Below are 21872 nucleotides of genomic sequence, written 5' to 3'. Positions count from 1 at the left end.
GTTGAAAACCGTTTAACATCGCATATATTATATCACATATATATAAACCACAAGTTGTGATCTGAGATAGTTGGTTCCCAATAGCGTTGCTGTGATGTGGGTATCTCTGTGGATGGGACCAGGCCCCCAAGTAGGGGGGAGGGGACATATGTAGAAAAAAAATAGTAACAATGCATACAAAGAAATAAAGGAGCTAAACGGAGGGGGAACAGGCATGGACAAGACGAGAAACAGAAAGGAGTAGGGTATCAAGGAGGACAGGCCAAAATCAAGGGATGTCAGGGATAAGACAATAGGTGTCTTGCATTTAAACAGGGTGCTGGTTACTAATCTTATGCATTTCTATAGAAACTATGTGAAAGGGCCGTGGCATGCCCCCAGGTGCTTTGATTCCACTTCTAAACAGAATCAAAGTGGTATGTGTGACCACATACTCATGCCTCCTCACTATTCAGCACTTCCTGTCATGTGACCAGGGTGATCAGATCATCTACGGTCATTTGCCCTTTTCATTTTAAAAATCTCCATGCCTCTGTAGTTGAATAAGTTCTAGTTCCATACAGCAGCATGTCCTAGCAGTGAGGCCTGTCAATTGGCAACAGGGAGAAAGGGCAATGCCTGAGATTTGAAGAGACACAGAGCTGTCAGTCAAAATAAAGGGGCTTGGTTCACTGGCGACTAGGGAGAAAACCAGAGTCCTAGCTTGAATAAAAGAATCAAGTATGCTCATTTGCATATAAAAAAAAATGGCTGTTATTAGGGACAATGCCTCACTGGCATCTTATTTTAGGTGATATGAGGAGTACTTGTAACCCTTTACCAGCAGGCATTGTTTGTTTGGGGGGGGGGGGTTTGAATTCTGGTTGTAGGGCTACTTTTAAGGGGGTTATCCGGGTTTTAAAAATGACTGAGGGCCATTTAAACATAATAAACATGTACTTACCTCCACTGGCGCCGCCGATGTCCTGCGCCGTGGTCCCTTCGATCCGTGCCCCTGTTTGTTTACAGGGGCACGGAAGCCGCGCACAGGGAGCTTCCGGTCCGCGCTGTGGACCCATCCGTCCCTATCTCTTCCGGTCCGGTCCGCGCTGCGCTGTGGACCCATCCGTCCCTATCTCTCAGCGTTGTAAGCGCTGGGAGATGGTGTCGGATGAGAGCTTCCGGCCAGCCGGAAGTTCCCTGTGCACCCTTGCAATGAAAGCGGCGCACAGAGAAGACCAGCCGCGGCGCGGGACATCGGCGGCGATGGACAAGGTAAGTAGATGTTTATTATTTTTAAATAGCCCTCCCTAGTCCTGCCCTCAGTAATTTTTAAAACCCGGATAACCCCTTTAAAGGCTGAAAAGTTGTATCACTGGATAAAACTTGCATTTGGTTGCATGTCTTGTGTACCCCTCTGCATACATTATGATCCAACTTGTACAAGGAGTGTCAGCAGGTGGGTTCTGTCCATCATCTATTATTTCCTAGAACAATGGACCCAGCTTGCAGAGCCTCAATGATGCCCCAGTCCATATAGGAAGGTGCTGCGTATGTTGTATTGTCTCCTGAGCATCTTCCCTGCAGGATATGTAGTAATTACCATGATTGCTTTGTATTAAGGGAAGATAATGGTTTGAGGAGTTGTAGCTATAAAGCACGGAGAAGTGATGACACAGGCTGCTCTCATTGTAAATCCTTTCCTGCCCATTCCTGAGGTGTGGTATAAGTAGCAGAAATTGCAGCACTTCTTAGAAATTTCTTTTTATGACTTCTTCAAGTAATAACTTGTTTTATCCAGGGGAAAAAAATGGCTTCCAGACTAAGCAACACATGCAAATTCACAAGCACGGGACAGGTCGCTGTACCAGCTGATGGCGACGCGTATTACATAATGATATTACTTTGTGTCATGTGTCACATTTTTTATTGCCTAATAAATAAATGAATAATCATTCTTAATAAGTGAGAGCAACAAGTTTTGTTCTACAGAAAACAAAGCCTTATAAAAAATAACATCCCGGTGGCAAATAAAGTTAAAGGGGCTCACTGGACCCAAAGTAACTTTGATACTGATCACCTACATTGTCCTCAGGAGAGGCCAACGATAACTGGTTTTATTGTAATGTATGAATATAAAACGACATTAAGACTATAAAGAATTCAGTCCATTGTACATAGAACAAAGCTCCATACGACAACAATCAAGCTAAACATAAAAAAAACATACATATCAGAACCAATAATATATATATTAAAAAAAACCATGTTCCTCACACATATACACACAACATAGGAGCAGACAATGGGGAAGGGCAAGAGTAAGGGGGGAGAGATTGGGTAGCTAAGCAGTTGTATGTGTGGTCCAATAGGTCCAACCAGGGATTTGAGACGAGGAAGAATTTGTCCATGGAATAGGACAATGATGCAGTAAGATGTTCTAGGGTACGGATATCTCTCATTTTGACCTAGTCTAGGGGGGAGAGCTGGTCACCTCCAATATCCGGCTGTCAAGGTCTTGGCCGCAGTGAGGATATGCTAAAACTAGGCGTTTGCCCATCCTTTTTTAGCTGGACACCAAATAAGTAATGTAGTGTTCTAAAATAACTGAGCGCTCAATACGTGATTAGGTCAGAGACCTGACCCCAGAATGGTTGTATAAACAGAAACCCCCAAAAAGAGGCCAACTGATCAGTGCAGGTTGCAGGTGTTGGACCACCACGGGCGTAACTTGAGGGGGTACAGAGGTTGCGATCGCACCCGGGCCCAAGAGGTTTAGGGGGCCCTTATGGTGTCACTTTCTCATATGAGAAGACTTATTATAAACCATACATTATAGTCGGGGGCCTGGCACAGACTTTGCACTGGGGCCCATCAGCTTCTAGTTACGCCACTGTGGACCACTGCTGATCATAGACTGAAAGCCTAACCTGAGGATATATCATCCGAATGGAAGCTGCCCAGAGGTCCAGAAAATCCTTATCATTATACATAATACATAAAATGAGCAATATATGGAGAATATATAGTAGGATAAAAATGTTAGCTGGAACATATAAAAGATAAAAATGTAAGCTTTATTAGTTGATCTGAAGTATCCCTTGGTTTTCACTATACAGGATTACATTGACTCTCTAGGACACATCTCTCCTATCAATATGTTTAGGCTGGAAAACCCATTTTAAGGTATAGTGTACTGTATAACTCAAATGGCTGCCTGTCTACCAACCTTACAAAGATGTACAACATTGGTTGCCACTTAACATAACAATTGCTGTATATAGCAACATAGTAAGGACACCCGACTTACAGACAACCCCTAGTTACAGACGGACCTCTCTGCCCTCTGGATGCTATTACTATAGTCCCAGGCTGCAGTGATCAGCTGTAAGGTGTCTGTAATGAAATCTTATTGATAATCCTTGGTCCCATTACAGCAAAAAAAAAAAAAAGAAGAGAAAATCCAATTGTCACTGAGGCAAAAAATGTTTTGTCTGAAGCTACAATTATAAAATATACAGTTCTGACTTGCATACAGATTCAACCTATATTGTACGTAACCTGGGGACTGCCTGTAAGGTGATTTAAACCTAACAAAATAGGAGCCATCAAAAAGAATACTGCAAAGGCCAAGAAAATGCCCTCAGTCACCATCAAAAACCAGACCAAAGATTGTATTGTCTAATTGAAGTTAGATATTCGAGCTAGTATGAATGTCTTTGGTCCCCAATCTTATTCTGAATATGTTGTAAACTGTATAAGGCAGTGGTGGCGAACCTATGGCACAGGTGCCAGACGTGGCACTCGGAGCCCTTTCTGTGGGCACCCTTGCCATTGCCCCAGCACCAGACAGGACTCAAAGAATCTTCCTGCAAGCAACTTAAAAGCAACTTAAAAGATGCTGCTTTCAGTTATATTTTGATACTTCCTTCGCTACTTGGGACTGTAGGAAGAGGGAGAATTAGTAAACAGGGATGAATTATCTTTGGAGGACCTCCTGCTGGCCACAATTTTCTCTGTGTACGGAGGGACACTGGAAAGAAGCTAAAATGATGAAAATTTTCCATCTTTCTACTGTGTTGCTGTCCTCAGGAGGCCAATATGATTGAAAGTTGTTGAACAGGGAGCAATAAGTTACTGCTTTAATATTTGGTTGGCACCTCGCAATAAATAAGGGGGGGTTTTGGGTTGTAGTTTGGGCACTCGGCCGCTAAAAGGTTCGCCATCACTGGTATAAGGTATTGTGTTATAAAAGAGTATGCATGCCATGTTTTTTTAAAAATCTTGTTTATATTGGTTTTAAATGATCTAGGCGTGTATTGGAAAAAGTGAGACGAATGGCAGCTTACCAAAAAATAACTCAAGGAAATATTTACTTTGTATCCCACTTTGGCATACCTGTGTTTTTTTGTTTTTTTTAAATAATAAATTTAATATAAATGAATGGTAAGTCTAATAACCAGGTTGAATTCTATACTATACATTGCATTAGAAAGTGAAAAGAATGTTTCACTTACATGTGAATCCACTCCAACTAAAAATGAAGCTTACCATATCATAGTCTTCCTTCATCATGTATTGATTCCAATTGCAATTTATTTTAACCCCATCCCGCTGCAGCCCTTTTTCGTTTTTGTGTTTTTCATTTTTCACTCCCCACCTTCAAAAATCTAACTTTTTTTAAATTTTTCTGTGTAAAGAGCTGTGTGAGGGCTTTGTTCTGCGTAACAAATTGCACTTTATAGTGATGGTAGCTAATATTCCATGCCGCGTTCTTTAGAGTTTTTTTTTCCCGCTCCCAATGCAGTGAAATTGGTAAAAAAAAATGCATTTGCACCGTTTTTTTGTGGGCTTGGATTTTACGGGATTCACTGTACACGCCAAATTACATGCCTACTTTATTCTTTGGGTTGGTATGATTACGGGGATACCAAATTAGTATAGGTTTTAAAATATTTTCATACATTTTACAAAAATTAAAACCTCCTGTACAAATTTTTTACACTTTTTTTTTTTTCTTTTCGTATTTTGCCATATTCTGGCGCTAATAACTTTTTCATACTTTGGTGTATGGAGCTGTGGGTGGTGTCATTTTTTGTAACTTTTGACATTTTCAATGCCAGCATTTTTAGGACTGTATGACCTTCTGATCACTTTTTATAGAATTCTTTTATATTTTTTAAAATGGCAAAAAAGTGCCGTTTTCGACTTTGGAAGCTATTTTCTGTTACAGCGTTAAACACAGTAAAAAAACGTTAATATAGTTCGATGGATCGGGCATTTTCAGACGCGGCGATACCTAATGTGTTTGATTTTTACTGTTTATTTATATTTATATCAGTTCTAGGGAAAGGGGGGGTGATAAGGTTCTCTTAATTATCTTTTTTTTTTTTTTTTTGCTCTTACTATTTTGCAGACCCCCTAGGGTATGTTAACCCTAGGTTGTCTGATCGATCCTACCATATACTGCCATGCTACGGTATGGGGATTTTCCTCCTCATTCACTCCTAATCGCACATTGTAATGAATGGGTTAAAACAAGACAGCCTCATGGGACCTCAATAATGGACAGGTCCCATTTAAAGTGTATCTAAACTTTTGACAAATTTTTTTTTAAATCAAACATGTAGATTCCATTTGTAAACTTTGTAATATACTTTATCAAAGAAATATGTTCCGGTGTTCTTTTCCCACAGCTTCTCTTCATTATTTAAGCAGTTTGTGTAAATCAGCTCTGTATCTCTGTACACCAGTGACAGCTGATTATAGATGTCAAGTTGTTATTGTTCCTAATGACTTAACTCTATGCCAACAGTACCTGGATAGTCTAATCTCCCCAGAGACATGCCCTAGGTGTGCAAAGAGTTAATCATTACTTATCTGCCTGAGGTGGACAGAGCTCTCAATGCTTCAAGTACACTGCTCACTACAGGAGAAAGAGCAGAAACAAGGCACAGTATATTGCAGTATATTACGGTGTTTACTATTATCACCTGCTCTATTCATTTTTTACATTAAAAAAGATGCACAAACATTGAATCAGTTTTAAAATTTCATTAAAATTTTGGCTAAGGAAAGCAATATCAAAGAAGAACATCATAGTATTTGTAAATCAAATGTAGAGATGTTAGTAGAAGCGGTTTGTGACTTTGGAGAACATACTAACACATCTAAACAAATACTAGAAAAGCAAAAAAACTAATGTATTTATTGTCAAATTACTGGTTCGGGTGACTACGCAATGAGATTAAACAAAGGAAAGCACTCTAAGTTTTTACATGTTGTAATAATCTTTTTAAATGATCTAACTATTCAGGAGACTAGAACACCTTTAACAATGTTTTATTCACAATTATGAGAATTTACTAGTATTGAATACTTTAATTACCAGATTAGGCCACTTTTACCATTTAACGCTCATTAAAACTTGGAGTTACTAAGACTTCCTGCTGTTGTATTATTCTGTCTCGAGGCTTCCTAGAATTCTTAAATTCCACGTCTGATGGATCGAAAATCTTGTGAGTCCATAATGTGAGAATAATCCCAAACTCAAGCTTTCATACAGACTCCCATGCAGAGGTGTAGCTTAAAGCTGTATGCTAATGAAATCCTGCCCCAACCATACCTTAATACTTATAGTAGTTCCTATAAGGTGCACAGAACTTGTTATATCCCTGGTCACGTGATGTCACACAGGTGCACGGCTCGTTATATATCCCTGGTCACTTGATGTCACACAGGTGCGCGGCTCGTTATATCCCTGGTGACGTGATGTCACACGGGTGCACAGCTCATTATATCCCTGGTGACGTGATGTCACACAGGAGCACTGCTCGTTATATCCCTGGTCACACAGGTGCGCGGCTCGTTATATCCCTGGTGACGTGATGTCACACAGGTGCGTGGCTCGTTATATCCATGGTCATGTGATGTCACACAGGTGCACGGCTCGTTATATCCATGGTCATGTGATGTCACACAGGTGCACGGCTCGTTATGTCCCTGGTCATATGATGTCATTTATTTGCATTCATAATAACTTGAATTTTGTGCACTTTTTCCTGTACTTGTCTATTAATGTCCCATGTGCTGCAGTGTATAACCTTTCCAAAGCTAGCAGTACACAGGGACACATACAAAAATGGCTGCAGTTTGGGTACAATCTAAAATTTAGCTAAATCAATCTTACCTGCAAATCTTATCTTGCATGGAACTCTGTCAATAAGGTAGTGGGTCGCACCAATGAAAGCCACTGTGTAATCTAGAGCTCCACTTTTGAGCAACCTTTGTCCACTCAGTGAAGTGTAAAAAACAAGCATTTGCAGGATGTTGTCACTAGCACATTGCCTTTGTCTTAAAGAATGGAAATTTTTTTATGACATCCCCACCCCCAAGACTAATTGTTTATCAAACCCTAGACTTATGTATATTGTACTCACTTTGCTCAAGTTAAGGAAATCTACCATCAAAATCCATCATGATAAACCAGGGACATTACTCATAGATCCAGGCACCAGGACTGTGGTAATCTTCTCATATTTGTTATCCATGGCCTCCTTCCTTCTAAAATCAACTTTTAAAATGATGCTAATGGGGGTGTTACCATAGCCTCTCCTTGCTTTAGCTTCACATGCTGTTATACTTCCCACTTTCACTGAAACTTCCTGTGCGAGCAGAGGTGAAGGAGGAGACCATAAAACCACATGTGAAGCTGCAGCACGGCAGGGCTCTAGTAACACCCCCAGAGTCCTTCAGCATGATATAACTTTGTGAGAAATTAGACCATGGATAACAAATATAAGATTTGTTATTACCCCACATAGTCCATCAGGATGATCCTTCATCATGATTTAAAAAAAATTTTTTATAAGAAAGGAGACACGGATAGCATAGAGGAAGAAAATATTCTCATATATTTGTTATTGATACCGTGATTACTCAGCATAGTACCACATGGAAATCTAGAACTAGAACCATCTCTGCCTGATAGGACCATGTGATTATCCTTCCTACTAGTAGTTTAGCCATACACAGCTGCAGAGTGTTGGGTTTTATCCTTGGAGATCCGTGTAATGCTACATTTGTATGTGTTGATAATTGTAGCTGGACTTTGAAAAATATATTTATATTCCTGGATTGTAGCTGGCATATTACAGCAGGGGGAGGAGCTTAGGAGCAGTTTTAAATGCAGAGATGAAAGAACACAACAGAGTGATGAGACCCCCCCCCCCAGTGCTTCATGTCAAGCTACAATGCTGGAAAATAAATGCATTTTTCACAGTCCTACTGCTATCAACAACATAAGTAAAGGTATGACTACAATGGCTGCTGCTCTATAACTGCAGCTTTCTATAGGTTTGTATGGATAGAATTGTTGGCAGACTGATGTGATGAAATGATGTAAGCTTGGATGATGTGATGTATGTTAGTTTCCCATCAAGTAGATTTTCAACCTCTTCACGACAGAGGCCAACCAGTCCACAGGGAGGGTTTTCAAACACTTCATCATTATGCAATTGGTAAATTTCACATGGAAACCCTGGGTTGCTCAAGGTCAGTGATCTTCTATTTTATTCCATCTTACGACTTCTGTGGAACAGGTAATTCAGGAAATGATCATTCGTAAAGTGGACATAAATTAGGAGTATGGAAATTGTTTCATATATCTGTAAAAACTTTGTAAATGATTTTTGCTAATTACGAGGGATTTAAATTACACGACTATTAAAGGGGTGTTCCCATTTCAGCAAATAAATCTTATTGTTTGCTTATTAAAAAGTTATACAATTTACCAATATACCTAATGCATCAATTCCTCACAGTTTTCTAGATCTCTGCTTGCTGTCCTTCTATAGAAAGCTTCTATGTTACTTCCAGTAGCCAGAAATCTGACCATGGTCGCACAGGTGCACGGCTCGTTAGTCTCAGAGAGTAATCAGATCTGTATGATACTAACGAGCCGTGCACCTGTGTCACCATGGACAGATTTCTATCAATAGTAGTAAACATAGAAGCATTCTATGGAAGGACAGCAAGCAGAGATCTAGAAAACCTTTAATAATTGATACAGAAAGTATATTGTAAAATTGTAGAACTTTTTATAAATACAAACAATTATATTAGTTTTCTGAGATGGGAATACCCCTTTAAGTTCCACCTATTTTAGAATTGGAAAAGGTTTTTGAAATTACAATGCAAGCATTTAATTTTATCTAAAGGGGCTATTGGGAAATTATTAGAAGTTATCCAAAACCAGGTAAAGCCCTTTCAACCAAAAAGTAATTCCAACATCCAATGAAGATAATGGAATGGGCTGTGTTGATGACGGAACCGCCTGTCACCCACCATTAACCTTTTTAATTAATGTTGTTGATGTAAGATGTATTCATCGGAGCATTGTGAAATGCTTGCAAAACCCTTGGTAGAAAGCAATTCACACTTCTAGAAGTTGTTGGCCACATGTAGAAACACACAGAAACAGAGCGTTGTGAAATGATATTTACTTTTGAAGATGGTCATCTTACACCACACACTTACTTTTGGTTCAACAAGTCTTCTCGGAAGGACTCAGCTGCAGTTGCCAAATTTTGCCATGTTGTAGGTGTTCGTTAGATGTTTCGGTCAACATTGAAGGCCTATTTTCTCCAGATCAAATTGTTTCTGTCTTGATATATTTTACCCATCTCCTTTTTATTACTGGTTTCTATTCTCTTACAAAAGTTGTGCCATAAGACTTTTCTAGACTGTCATGGTTCGACAATGGTAAAATGGGAAGGAAAGTGGATACGAAGATCCTCTAAGTACGAAGATCCACTTCCGTGGGTTTTCTATGTCTGTCCAGAGGTCTCATAAACGGGAATTGAGATTTGCTAGAGTTTGCGCACTGATGCTGCACTCCATGTTGGGCACTTCAAGGGATTTCCCTTTCCCCTGTTCTCCTGAACACTAGGGGTCCCAAGAGCTCACAGCGTATCCTTTTTTTTGCAACAGTTCTTGTGAGCCAAAACGCAATGACCCATATTGTGTCTACACCAGTTTTTTTGTCTAAGTTTGCATGAAAAAAAGTGTCTTTTGGAGCTTGTGTGTGTATTTATTGATGGAGATTTATCATACGCCTGCACTCCTGGGCCGGCTATGGTAACGGTCATGTCCCCCTTTGTTGCACATAATACATCAAGAGGCTTGGGCCTCTTGATGTATCCGGAGGGTGGCACGGCCAGCTAACAAAACTACACTAGGTCAGTTTTTCAAAAGAAGGCAGGCACTACCTTCCCACCCCTTCCACTGGCTGCTATGCCCCTTCACATGGCGTGGAGGTGGCGTATTCGCTATTTTAGTCTGCGCAAGAATTTACAATTGTTTCACTGCAGTGATAAATCTCCCCCATTATGCCCACGTTCCTCCATTTTGTCACAGTTGCATTTTGTTTGACACTTTTTAAAACTGTGCACTTAAAGGAGCGCGGTGGTGTGCATTCTTAACTTGCGACACATTTATTACTGAGATTCAACATAATTCTGTTGCAAAAGCATAAGGCAAATGCACCAAGAAAAATAGGCGCAGCTGTATCACATCCTGATGATGATGAGATAAAAGTAGATGGTGTAACGCTATTAAATAACATGTTGCAACGTGCACAAAGCAAGTGAAAACTAAAACTAGTTTTATATATCTGGACCAATTTGGAGAGATCAGGCACTGAGGAAGGATTCACACTTTGCTGTGTATTTAACTGCTGTTTCCAGCTCACAATAACTGATGAAAAACTGATTAAATACAGGCGGTCCCCTACTTAAGAACACCTGACTTACAGATAACCCTTAGTTACAAATGGACCTCTGGATGTTGGTAATTTACTGTAGTTTAGTCCTAGGTTACAATAAACAGCTATAACACTTTTCAAAGGTGTCTGTAATTAAGCTTTTTTGTTAATCCTGGTTCTTATGACAACCCAACATTTTTAAAATCCTATTGTCACAGAGACCAAAAAAAAAATTGACTGGGGCTACAATTCTAAAATATACCATTCCAGCTCCCATTTTCACAATGACTTATCAAATCAAAGCAAAATTTGTGCAATTCACAAAAAAAAAATGTGGACTTTTAGATGCAAATGGCGAAGTATCATAGAGATGGCACAGTATTAAATGCAATGAACATCTGGCATCTTTCGCTATAGAAGAACATTCAAAGGAAACCTATAAGCAAAAAAAAAATCATTTTTAATGACAACCTTTTTTATCATCATCTTTTACCCATGACATGGAAAAGTAGATGGGACCTTTGTTTATAACGTTATGTACCTGGAGTATGACTCCACGTGATGTTATTCTTGGTTTTAGAAGTCATGCTGTCATTCCATGAGTAACAAAGACCTCTTTCTGCAAATACATATCTAGAATCTTGCCATCTATTTTTATCGATTTATTCCATGCAGATGTGGTTAGCAGTGTTTTTCCAGCAATTGAGTAATAAATCTATTGACAACATCTGTACGGAATTTTTGGATGTTTTTATTTTAACCAGTTACACCGGTTTCCTCCCACACGCTAATTCATTTGTGTGCGTGAGGAAAATTAGCAAGCAAGCCACATTTGGTACAGGGAGAGACGGTAGGTGATAATGTAGGGAAGGAATAATTAACAACAGATTAGTACTAGAGGTTCTTCTTCAATGTGTTTGTATACATTTACACAAGTTCAAGTTTTTAACCCTTAATGCCACTGCGCTCTTTAACGCTGTTCCATTTTTTTTTTTTTGCTCCCCTCATGTAAATGTAAATAATTTCTAACTTTTCCATGTAAAAACCTGCATGTGGGCTTGTTTTGTGCTTAACAAATTGTACTTACTAGTGAGGTATTTAATATTCCATGCCATGTACTGGGAAGCTAGAAACAAGCTTCAATTGCAGTAAAATGCAGGCGGATTTGCACCATTTTCTTGTGGACTTTCACCATGCGATCCAAATGACATCTCCCCTTTAATCTTTGGGTAGGTAGGACTACAGTATACCAATTTAATATAGGTTTTATTAGGGATTAATAGATTTTTTTTAATTAAAGGGGTATTCCAGGAATCAGCATAATTCTTATACAAATGGGTCCTTAAAAAATAAGCTTATATGTAATTAGTTATTTAAAATTTTGCTCCCGTTAGCAGAAAAAAGGTGATGACATAGACCGTAATGGAGAATTAAAATGCTCCCGGCCCTTTAATCAGTCCGTTAATTTCCTCCACGCGGTCCGTTGCAGAGCATACACAGGACAGAAGATGGCCGCTGTCCACATCACATGTCCTGCACCTGCCTGGGCAGGTCATGTGATCACCACTATGTTTGGCTGTAGTCGGTTGGTTGCAGTGCATCCAGTATGGCCAGTGTTGTAGTGATGGCAGTTACACATCATTACTATGGTAACAGAGCAAGAAAACCTGTTAGATCATCACTGGGAGCAGAGCATAAGAGAGAGGAGGAGGAGTTACTGAGAACTAAAGGATCTTGGGACTTGTAGTTTCCAGTGGCAGCCATCCTGGTGATAACTTTGAGAGGCCATAAAATTTAGTGAATCCTAAAATCAAACTATTTAAGCTCCAATTTGTGACAAATGACATTAAGTTTTGTTACATTCATTTATTTATAGCATCATGGGTTTTTGTATCAGACGTTCATATTCCCGGAATACCCCTTTAAAACCTTGTGTACAAGAGACATTTGAGCACTATTTTCCATTATGGGGGTTCACTGCCGGGTATTACTGTTTTCATAGGGACGCAATAAAACTTAACAATATGCCCGTGGGCTCTCTCCATATCCCCTTAACGGCACCTGTGACCTACTGTTAGATTGCGCATTGTTAAGGGGTTAAACAAAAAAAAGAATTGAATCATAAAAGTTAAAGTATTTGAATGATTATTCTACGTCTCCTGTTTTTATGTTTCAATAAATCCACTCCCGGTCCTTTTTCTTTTTTTTTACATTTCCATTTTTCACTTTGTTTCCAAAGCTATAACTTTTTTAAACCTTTTTAGTTTAGAGAAACATATGATGGTTGTTATCTGCGGTACCAATTATACTTCCTAGTTAGGATGAAATGTCACGGGAAGCCGGAAAAATTCCAAAAGTGGTAGAATTGACAAAAAAAATGCAGTTCCATTGTCTTACAGGCTTCGGTCCAAATGACACATTCACTTTAATTTTTTGGGTCAGTACGTACAATATAAGAGATACATCATTCACATATTGTTTTAAACTTCTGTGCATCACCATATTCTGACATCCCTAACTTGATATACTTTATAGCGAAATAATCCATTTTTTTTTTTTTTTTCCTGTCCTCCTAGGATTTTTGAACCATCAGGGTTCAGATTTCTCAGCTGTATTCAGCTTGTGAGCCCTCATCATGTAGCTTTGAAAATATTGTAATGTAGTTGTATGTTGCACCTCATTAAAGGTTTTAGATTTGTCCATATGGTTCTTCAGGACCCCTTATGGAGCCAGAATAAAAAGCAGCTATGTTGGTGCAGCGTCCATTCTGGTGAACTCAAGCTGTTTATCTGGCTGCAAGTCCTGCTCCAGTTTGTGGTGGACAGAACTTGTATTGTATGGTGATGCACACAATTTCACTACATGGCAGATGCTGAAGTCCCCAGACACATTAGATGGAATCATGGACTGACCATCTAATGTGCATCCTGATTGTCCCCAGTGTTAAATATTGATGGAATCCTTTTATTCTCGGGAGCAGTTTATTTCCATTAAGTTCAACCAAGGAGTTCTAGGAATACAGGTGTTCCCCTAATTAAGAACTCTCGACTTACAGACGACCCCTAGTTACAAACAGACCTGTGGATGTTGGTAACTTACTGTACTTTAGCCGTGGGCTACAATAAACCGCTCTAATAATTATCAATGGTGTCTGCAATTAAGATTTATTAGTAATCCTGGTTCTTATAAGAATCCAACATTTTTTAAAATCCAATTGTCACAGAAATCAAAAAAACATTTGGCAGGGGTTACAATTATAAATATACAGTTCCGACTTGCATACAAATTCAACTTAAGAACAAACTTACAGAATATCGTACGTAACCCGGGGACCACCTGTATTCGGGAAAGAGAATTCTGTTTTTTGTGTTCTCATATAGATGCAGTAATGGATTATAATATGGGTGGTTTGGGTGGTAGCCTGAGCACCAAGCCTTCTAGGGGGCTCATGGTCACCCTAACCACCAACCAAATTTTATTGTAAGAAGGACCTTGAAATTCTCATACATCTGTTCCTGCTCTTAATACACTTGTACACAAGTGCCATTTCAGGACCTTTTGAAGATCCTGAAACCCCAGATTGAAGGCAGACAGAAAAGACACATCCTCCATTCCCCCAAAAGCTTGATTCCGGTACGATGTAGTCCATGGCATTCTTAATCCACCCCTGTATATATGGTATATACAATTGTTACTTTATGATGGACTCCTAAGGATCATCAAGTCCACAGGATTAGAGCAGCTTTTTGTAACTAGCGATTTAACCCTTTCTCAATGATGGCCAAAAGCGGTAATTATTTATAAAGTAAAGGGTGGTTTTCAGGAGACATCCCCTTTTAATAAGGTATATCCAGTTCTCTATGCTTGGTAATCACTAGTCACGGGATATAAACAGAGAGGCTTGTTTACTCACTATGTCACATATTTGGACATTTTATTGCATGCACCCATATTAATTGGAGATGGCCAAAGAGCCTTCACCTGATAAGTAAATGTCTTCACTTGTTAAATCCAAACATTTTTTGACTATAAACATGGAACCTTTAATCTTGTTTTAAACATTTGAGTTTTTCTCTTTTATCTAGAATAAATATTAGACATTGGTGTTGATAGACCTGTCAGTTTTTATAGACGTGATCACTCCTTTGTGAAAAGACAAGCTTCTGGTGCCCAATCTAATCTTCCTGGCAGCCACGATAATCCATGTATAATCTCACAGATACACAAAATTCTCATCTTGTAAAACTAAACTGAGTTTCACCTTTAGTAAAATTTCGCTTTTAAGGAAGGCCTCTAAATTTAATTTGGATTCTCTCCATATTGTACATATTGTATATTTTAAAAATTGTAAAAGGACAAAACAGAGATAGGAGTTGACCTCAAAAAAGTTAATAGGGTGTTTATAAGGGGGTTTATTTCTTATGTGTTCATTAATATGGGCTCAAATTGTCCCTCACATGCTACCTTATTAAAGGTACCAAAAGACTTCCTTCAAAATGGCTTGACCTCTTGTTAGGTGAGGCTGACTAACCACATGACATTCACATTTGGCTGAAGGTCCTTCTGAATATTAAATTTGATGTGTGGTTTGGGTGGCCATGGACCCTCTTGAAGGTTTCGGCCCCCCGGGAAACCGCCCAAACCGCATGTATTATAGTCCACTACTTGTATGTATGTTGTGCTTTAGTATTACATTTTATGTAGCTAGACATCAAAGATTACCTCATCCTGTCTTATCACATATTACACAAGTGCTTTGTCAGATTTTTTTTTACATCTTTATGTGTCTTAAATTGAAGTTATAAAATAACATAAATGAAAAAATACTTATATGCAGTGTCATACACCGCCCTGTGAATGACCAAACCAAAAATTACGAGGGGACATGATTAATTTATATAAATATATAAATGGTCCATACATAAAATATGGTGGTAAGTTGATTCAGATTAAATCAAATCAAAAGACTGTCTCGGTCTGGAGAAATCAAGGTTTAATCACCAGAGGCGACAGGGTTTTTTTACTATGAGAACTGTCAATCTGTGGAATAGCAGAGCTCAGGTGCTGGTCACAGCAGGGACAGCAGAGAGCTTCAAGAACGGTCTAGGTGCCTTTTTACACCCAAATAACATTGATCGTTATGTTATATAGAATTGTTTCCCCTAAATCCCTTCCTCATGCAATCCCTTCCCTTCCTTGGTTGAACTTGATGGACAAGTGCCTTCTTTCAACTGTTTAAATTATGATACTATGAAAAATTCTAAAGATAAAATTCTGTTAATATGGTAGTAGCCAAGTAAATATTCAAGGGGAATACATTTTTAAGGGGATAATTTATTTTTCAAAAAGGTATATTATAGCTGAAATGGCATGCTGAAGCTGACCAATTGTTTTGTTAATTATTTTATGTTTTATCATTTCACATGGAAAATCCTTGTATTTCATTTCTTTTTGTGTCATGAATTTTCCCAGAAGACAGAGAATAGTCTTGGTCTTGTCTACTCTTTCTGAAGTTAAGCAGCAGGTCATGACGTTCTCCGTACAGTACAAGACTCGCATAGTCAGTAAGGACATGGTGCCCCTGATCGGGATGGGTGATTTTTGTGCCTGACAAAACAGGTTGGAGTCATCCAAAAGTACACAACAATTATACCTGTGTAAATGAACCTTTCAGCAAACAGCCCATTCATGCATCCTGGATAATCAGGGCTGCTTGGGTTTCTTTCAACCTTGAGTTTCTTACTTCTGGTCTGCATATGATCCAAGCTGCGGAGCATTGCCTTTCACTATTCGCTCACACAATAGGCCCTTTCTTTGGATTTCTTTTATGACTTTGCATAGATGATTCTTTTGATGAGCCCCTTGACCATTCGGATAGAAGCAGTTTACACTCGCCGACTACAGGCCTTGAAGAGAAACGGTATACAGGCAGTCCCCAGGTTACATACAAGATGGGTTCTTTAGGTTTGTTCTAAAGTTGAATTTGTACATAAGTCGAAACTGTATATTTTATCATTGTAGATCTAGACAAAAAATTTTTTTTTGCTCCAGTGACAATGAGAGTTTCAAAATTTTTTGCTGTAACGGGACCAAGGATTATCAATAAAGCTTCATAACAGACAACTTACAGCTGATCATTGCAGTCTGGGACTATAGTAACATCCAGAGACTTCACCAAAGGTCACAGTGGGCAGAGGGGTCTGTCTGTAACTAGGGGTCGTCTGTAAGTCGGATGTCTTTAAGTAGGTGACCGCCTGAAGTACTGTCTAGTGAGAATTCTCAGATTTCTTTCTTAGGGTTTTACAAAATTGATTTACAGCAACTTCCTTCTAAAGTAAACCAATGTGTTAAGGATACATATTATATGATTTTATACTTGAGAACACTTTTCCATTGGTAGTGCGAAAGCAAAATTGAAAAAGCCGGACAACTAGTAATAGGCTGAAGGGCTTGTCCTGTTTCCACAATCATGTCATTTTTTTTACAATGAAAATTTTCTCGATCTCTTCTTGATGTAATTCTACAGGATGCTTCATCAATTTCTTTCTGTTGTCACACAGGTGCACGGCTCATTACATATCTAGTCATGCGATTTTACACAGGTGCACGGCTTGTTATATATCTGGTCATGTGATGTTAGACAGGTGCACAGCTTGATATATATCTGGTCATGTGATGTTACACAGGTACATGGCTGGTTATATCACACAGCTCGGATTACTCTGATTTTATGAGTCCTGCACCTGTGTGACATCACATGACCAGGGGGCAGTTTTTATTACACAGGGAGTAAACAATGTAGCTTCCCATAGAATAACCGCAAGAAGACCTGTAAAAAACTACGAGGAATTGATTGCATAAGTGTACTAGGTAATTGTTATACAAAAAAATTACATTTATTTTCTGAAATTGGACAACTCCTTTCATTATTCTGGACCATCCTACAAAAAAATGGATGCACAAAGCAGATGGTTAGATGGTACCAAAAATAAACAAAGAGTACTTGCTGAGCTCCAGCTTCTGGTTCCCGCTATGCTCTGAAACTTTGTCTCTGGCACCTTCAGCATGATGTGCCGAGGGGCTTTGTGACCAGCTTTGGCCAATCTGTGGCATCCTTGGACCGTGTAAGGTCACTTGTAACTCAAAAGGAAGACCCATCTTATGGTCCCAAATGGCCACTTATTGGCTAAATTGGATACCCCCAGCGCTTCCAGCCAGACAGTGTTACCAAAGTCCATACCTACAGTTGCAATGCAGGAGCAGAGTATGTACACTTTGTTCTCGTTTGCCATCCGGCCTGGCCGTTACTGCACTTTGCTCGGACCCGTATATAACTGCTGTTCATCCAATATGTATGCATGTATGGGTAACCATACCAGCAATATTTGACAAGAGATGGTGAGATCTGGACAAATCCATGCTCCAATGAAAACTACTGACAATTGATTAGAGAATTATATGAACAAGTAATTTATCACCATTAATAAAATTAAATGTCCTTCTGTAACTGGGTTTTTCATTTAGGGCTAAGGATTAAAAGGTCCTATGAAATATTTCCAAGTAGAGTTTATTGTCATATGGAAAATAATGAAAGTTTAGGTAGATTTTAAAAAAGAGTTGTTGGATGATATCAATATCTGAACAGACTAGGTAACAACATCAGGAACCTAAATGTTTTTGAGCATCAATGAAGCAAATGCAACTGAGAGGATCAATAATTTAATCACAGGTACATTATATGAACCGGATGTAAAATTTTTGGCACCACTTTTTATATTGCTTTACCAAACCTGTAACTTAATTTCACTTGCTTTAGCAATATCATGTCTTCATTTTATTATAGTACCACTTCATATTGCATATGTCTGAGAAAAATCTCTGTACCAGGACTTGAAGGTTCATCTAATAAAAATAATTGAGCTTCTGGTGATTATGTTTTTTATTGTTTTTAGGAATGCGTCCCAGAAAATCTGGAATTAAAGCTGAAGATATTTTCTGACATAGATCGTTACGTCAACGATTCAGCCATAATAAGTAGCTCGACGTCTTGCCTCTCACCCACAAAAATGTTTAATGGACTCCGACATGTCAAGAACTGCATCGTAGCACATCCTGTAAGTCCCAAACATTTTGAGTAGTACAGTAGATAATCCCTGTGATTTTTTACATATATTTAAATGGTTTCATTTATTTTAATAGTGTGTCTAGGAGCCAGAGAGCTATGGGATCATGGGGTATTTAATTCAGCTTTTTATCTACTGCCTTATATTAGGTAGAAGGCGATCTAAACCTTCCCGAACCAACACAGTATGGTTTAATTTGTCCATCTAGTGAAAGCTTTCTAAATTTTTAGAAAATGTTTTCTTATATTTTGGGAAACTAGCCAGCTGATCACTGTTCGACACAGTTATGTAAGCATTTATTGCAACTTTGTAGTTTCCAAGATGAACAAGCAAAAGAAAAACCTGCCGTTTGGCGTCCCTAATTTTTCTGTGTTATTGTGCTTGAGATGTAGGTTAATTATAACCTATAACAATCTCATTTAATTAAGTCTTGCATTTTAAAAGTGTCAAGGAAATACTGAATGTTAGGTCATAAATTCTATTCAAAGCATAGACAGATAAAGATCGAGAGTCCTCCGCCGTCCGTGTTGGACTGGCCCACCAGAGCTTTAAAACAATCTTCCTAGGCTATAACCCAATAATGGACCCTAGAGTACAACAAAAGACAATCCAATTTGGAGGCTACTCAAGTGTATTTTTCAGAAGTTGATTAAAGGAGAGCCCCAAAAATATAATGATCTGGGGGGCTCAAGAAACTCCAGTCCAACACTTGTATGTTGTTGTTGCTTTTTAGCCCAGGGTCCAGTTTACCCCCTTCGAAACCGCAACCAGAGGGGCAGACCGAAGAATCCCTAATTGTCAATCTCTCCACTAGATCACTAACCTCACAGGAACTTTCGATTCTTAGAAAGGGTCTGTCATTTGTACCAGTCAATAAATTTGACCCGTTCTGTTGGCACAAGGACATTCATTTATTTCTACGCAAATTGCGATGGCGAAAATACTTTGCTGTAAAGGATAGAAAAGAGAGTCGTGAACTACAAATTCCAGTGGACATCCTACCTGATGTCAGACTCCTGTATGATCTAGCAGAACCCAACCCCAATGCAGAGGGCTTGGGTCCCTTTACATCTCTACAGAACAAAAGCACCAAATTCCCACCACTGAGCGATGTTAACAGCATTGACGTATTTGCCAAACTGGTCCTAGAGGATCTAGAAAGGATTGATGTCAGCACTACGCACTTTAATTGCAATAAGGATGAACTAGCAGCTCTATCGTCATTAGAACGGGACTCCTCGATCTCGATAAAACCGTCGGATAAAGGCGGCAACATTGTGGTAATGCAGACGGAGGATTACCAAGAGATGTGCGATGCCCTACTTAGAGACAAGAAGAGTTACGCCATCCTTTCAGCAGACCCAACAGAACGTTACCTCAAGGAACTAAGGGACATCTTGAACCCAGCACTTGATAAGAAACTTATCTCCAAAGATGAGTTTTCATTTCTTTTTCCCAAAAACCCCAGGACCGCAACATTCTATGGGTTACCCAAAATCCATAAGGGCACATCTCCCCTTAAGGGCCGACCCATAGTCTCAGGGGTCCAATCCTTGTGTGACCACCTAGGGGTTAATATTGACAAAATTCTGGCCCCGTTTGTCACTGCACTCCCCTCCTATACCCGCGATACCACTGAGCTTCTAAGGAGAATTGATGGCCTCAATATTTCTCCTCACTGTCTTCTCACCAGTATTGATGTAGAAGCATTGTACACCTCAATTCCGCACGAACTTGGCCTTAAGGCCGTCAAATTCTTTTTGGACGGTAGGGGGACACAGTTCCAGATGCATAATGAGTTTGTTTTACAACTACAGGCAGTCCCCGGGTTACATACAAGATAGGGTCTGGAGGTTTGTTCTTAAGTTGAATTTGTATGTAAGTCGGAACTGTATATTTTATAATGGAAGTTCTAGACAATTTTTTTTCTTTTGCCCCAGTGACAATTGGAGTTTCAAAATTTTTGGTGTAATTGGACCAAGAATTATCAATAAAGCTTCATTACAGGCATCTTACAGCTGATCATTGCAGTCTGGGACTATAGTAAAGCATCCAGAGAGCTTCACCAGAGGTCACAGTGGGCAGAGGGGTCCGTCTGTAACTATGGGTTGTCTGTAAGTCGGGTGTCCTTAAGTAGGGGACCGCCTGTACTTGAGTTCTCGTTGACGCATAATTTCTTCATCTCTAATAGTCGTTTATTCCACCAGCTCAGGGGCACAGCTATGGGGAGCGCTTGCGCCCCCAGCTATGCCAACTTGTTCCTGGGCTGGTGGGAACACACATGCGTCTTTAACGACGACGCTCAGGCACGCGGCATTGGGTTCGCTAGCCTTTGGGCTAGGTACATTGACGATGTCTTTATCATCTGGGAAGGGAGTAGGGAGGCATTTGTTGAATTGGTACAGGACCTCAATCACAATAATATAGGCCTGCGCTTTACATATGAAATTCACCCCTCCTGTCTTCCCTTTCTTGACGTCCAAATTACCAAATCAGTATCAGGCGACCTACAGACCACAATCTTCCGTAAGCCCACTGCCACAAACTCCCTTTTGCGCTGGGAATCTCATCATCCCCCAGCTCTTAAAAGGGGTATCCCATTCGGGCAATACCTGAGGATCCGCAGGAACTGTTCAACTCCACACGAATTTCAACACCAAGCCAATGACCTAAGGACCCGCTTCCGCAACCGCGGATATCCTGATTACATTCTGCGCCAAGCCTATCAACGGGCACTCACCACCAACCGTGCCAGTCTCCTGGTCCCCAAGGTCAAACCCCAGGAGGACTCATTCACATGAGACTTATCCGTCTCATAGGCACCTATGATAGCGCCTCGAATCACGTCAGGGAGGTGCTATCAAAACATTGGCACATCCTCAGGATGGACCCTGATCTTACCTCCTTACCCGATACCCCGAGTATCACATTTAGACGCGGTCGGAATATCAGGGACAGGTTAGTCCACAGCCACTACACTCGGCCGGCTGCCCCTACATCTTGGCTTA

The 21872-nt window shown here is 39.6% G+C and overlaps 1 protein-coding gene across 2 annotated transcripts in view; it reads left to right on the top strand.

The window, feature by feature from the left end:
* CRYL1 (crystallin lambda 1) overlaps positions 1-21872 on the top strand; it is a 55947-nt gene that overhangs the window by 21701 nt on the left and 12374 nt on the right. For both annotated transcript variants that reach the window (XM_072134275.1, XM_072134276.1), the window contains one exon: positions 18694-18855. In XM_072134275.1, the coding sequence (XP_071990376.1) occupies positions 18694-18855 (162 nt within the window). The remainder of the gene's footprint in view (positions 1-18693; positions 18856-21872) is intronic.

The sequence above is a fragment of the Engystomops pustulosus genome, chromosome 2 (assembly GCF_040894005.1).
Source record: "Engystomops pustulosus chromosome 2, aEngPut4.maternal, whole genome shotgun sequence".
In the NCBI taxonomy this organism is placed as follows: Eukaryota; Metazoa; Chordata; class Amphibia; order Anura; family Leptodactylidae; genus Engystomops; species Engystomops pustulosus.
The sequence above is the reverse complement of the archived record's forward strand: the minus strand, read 5'-3'. Positions and strand labels throughout refer to the sequence as shown.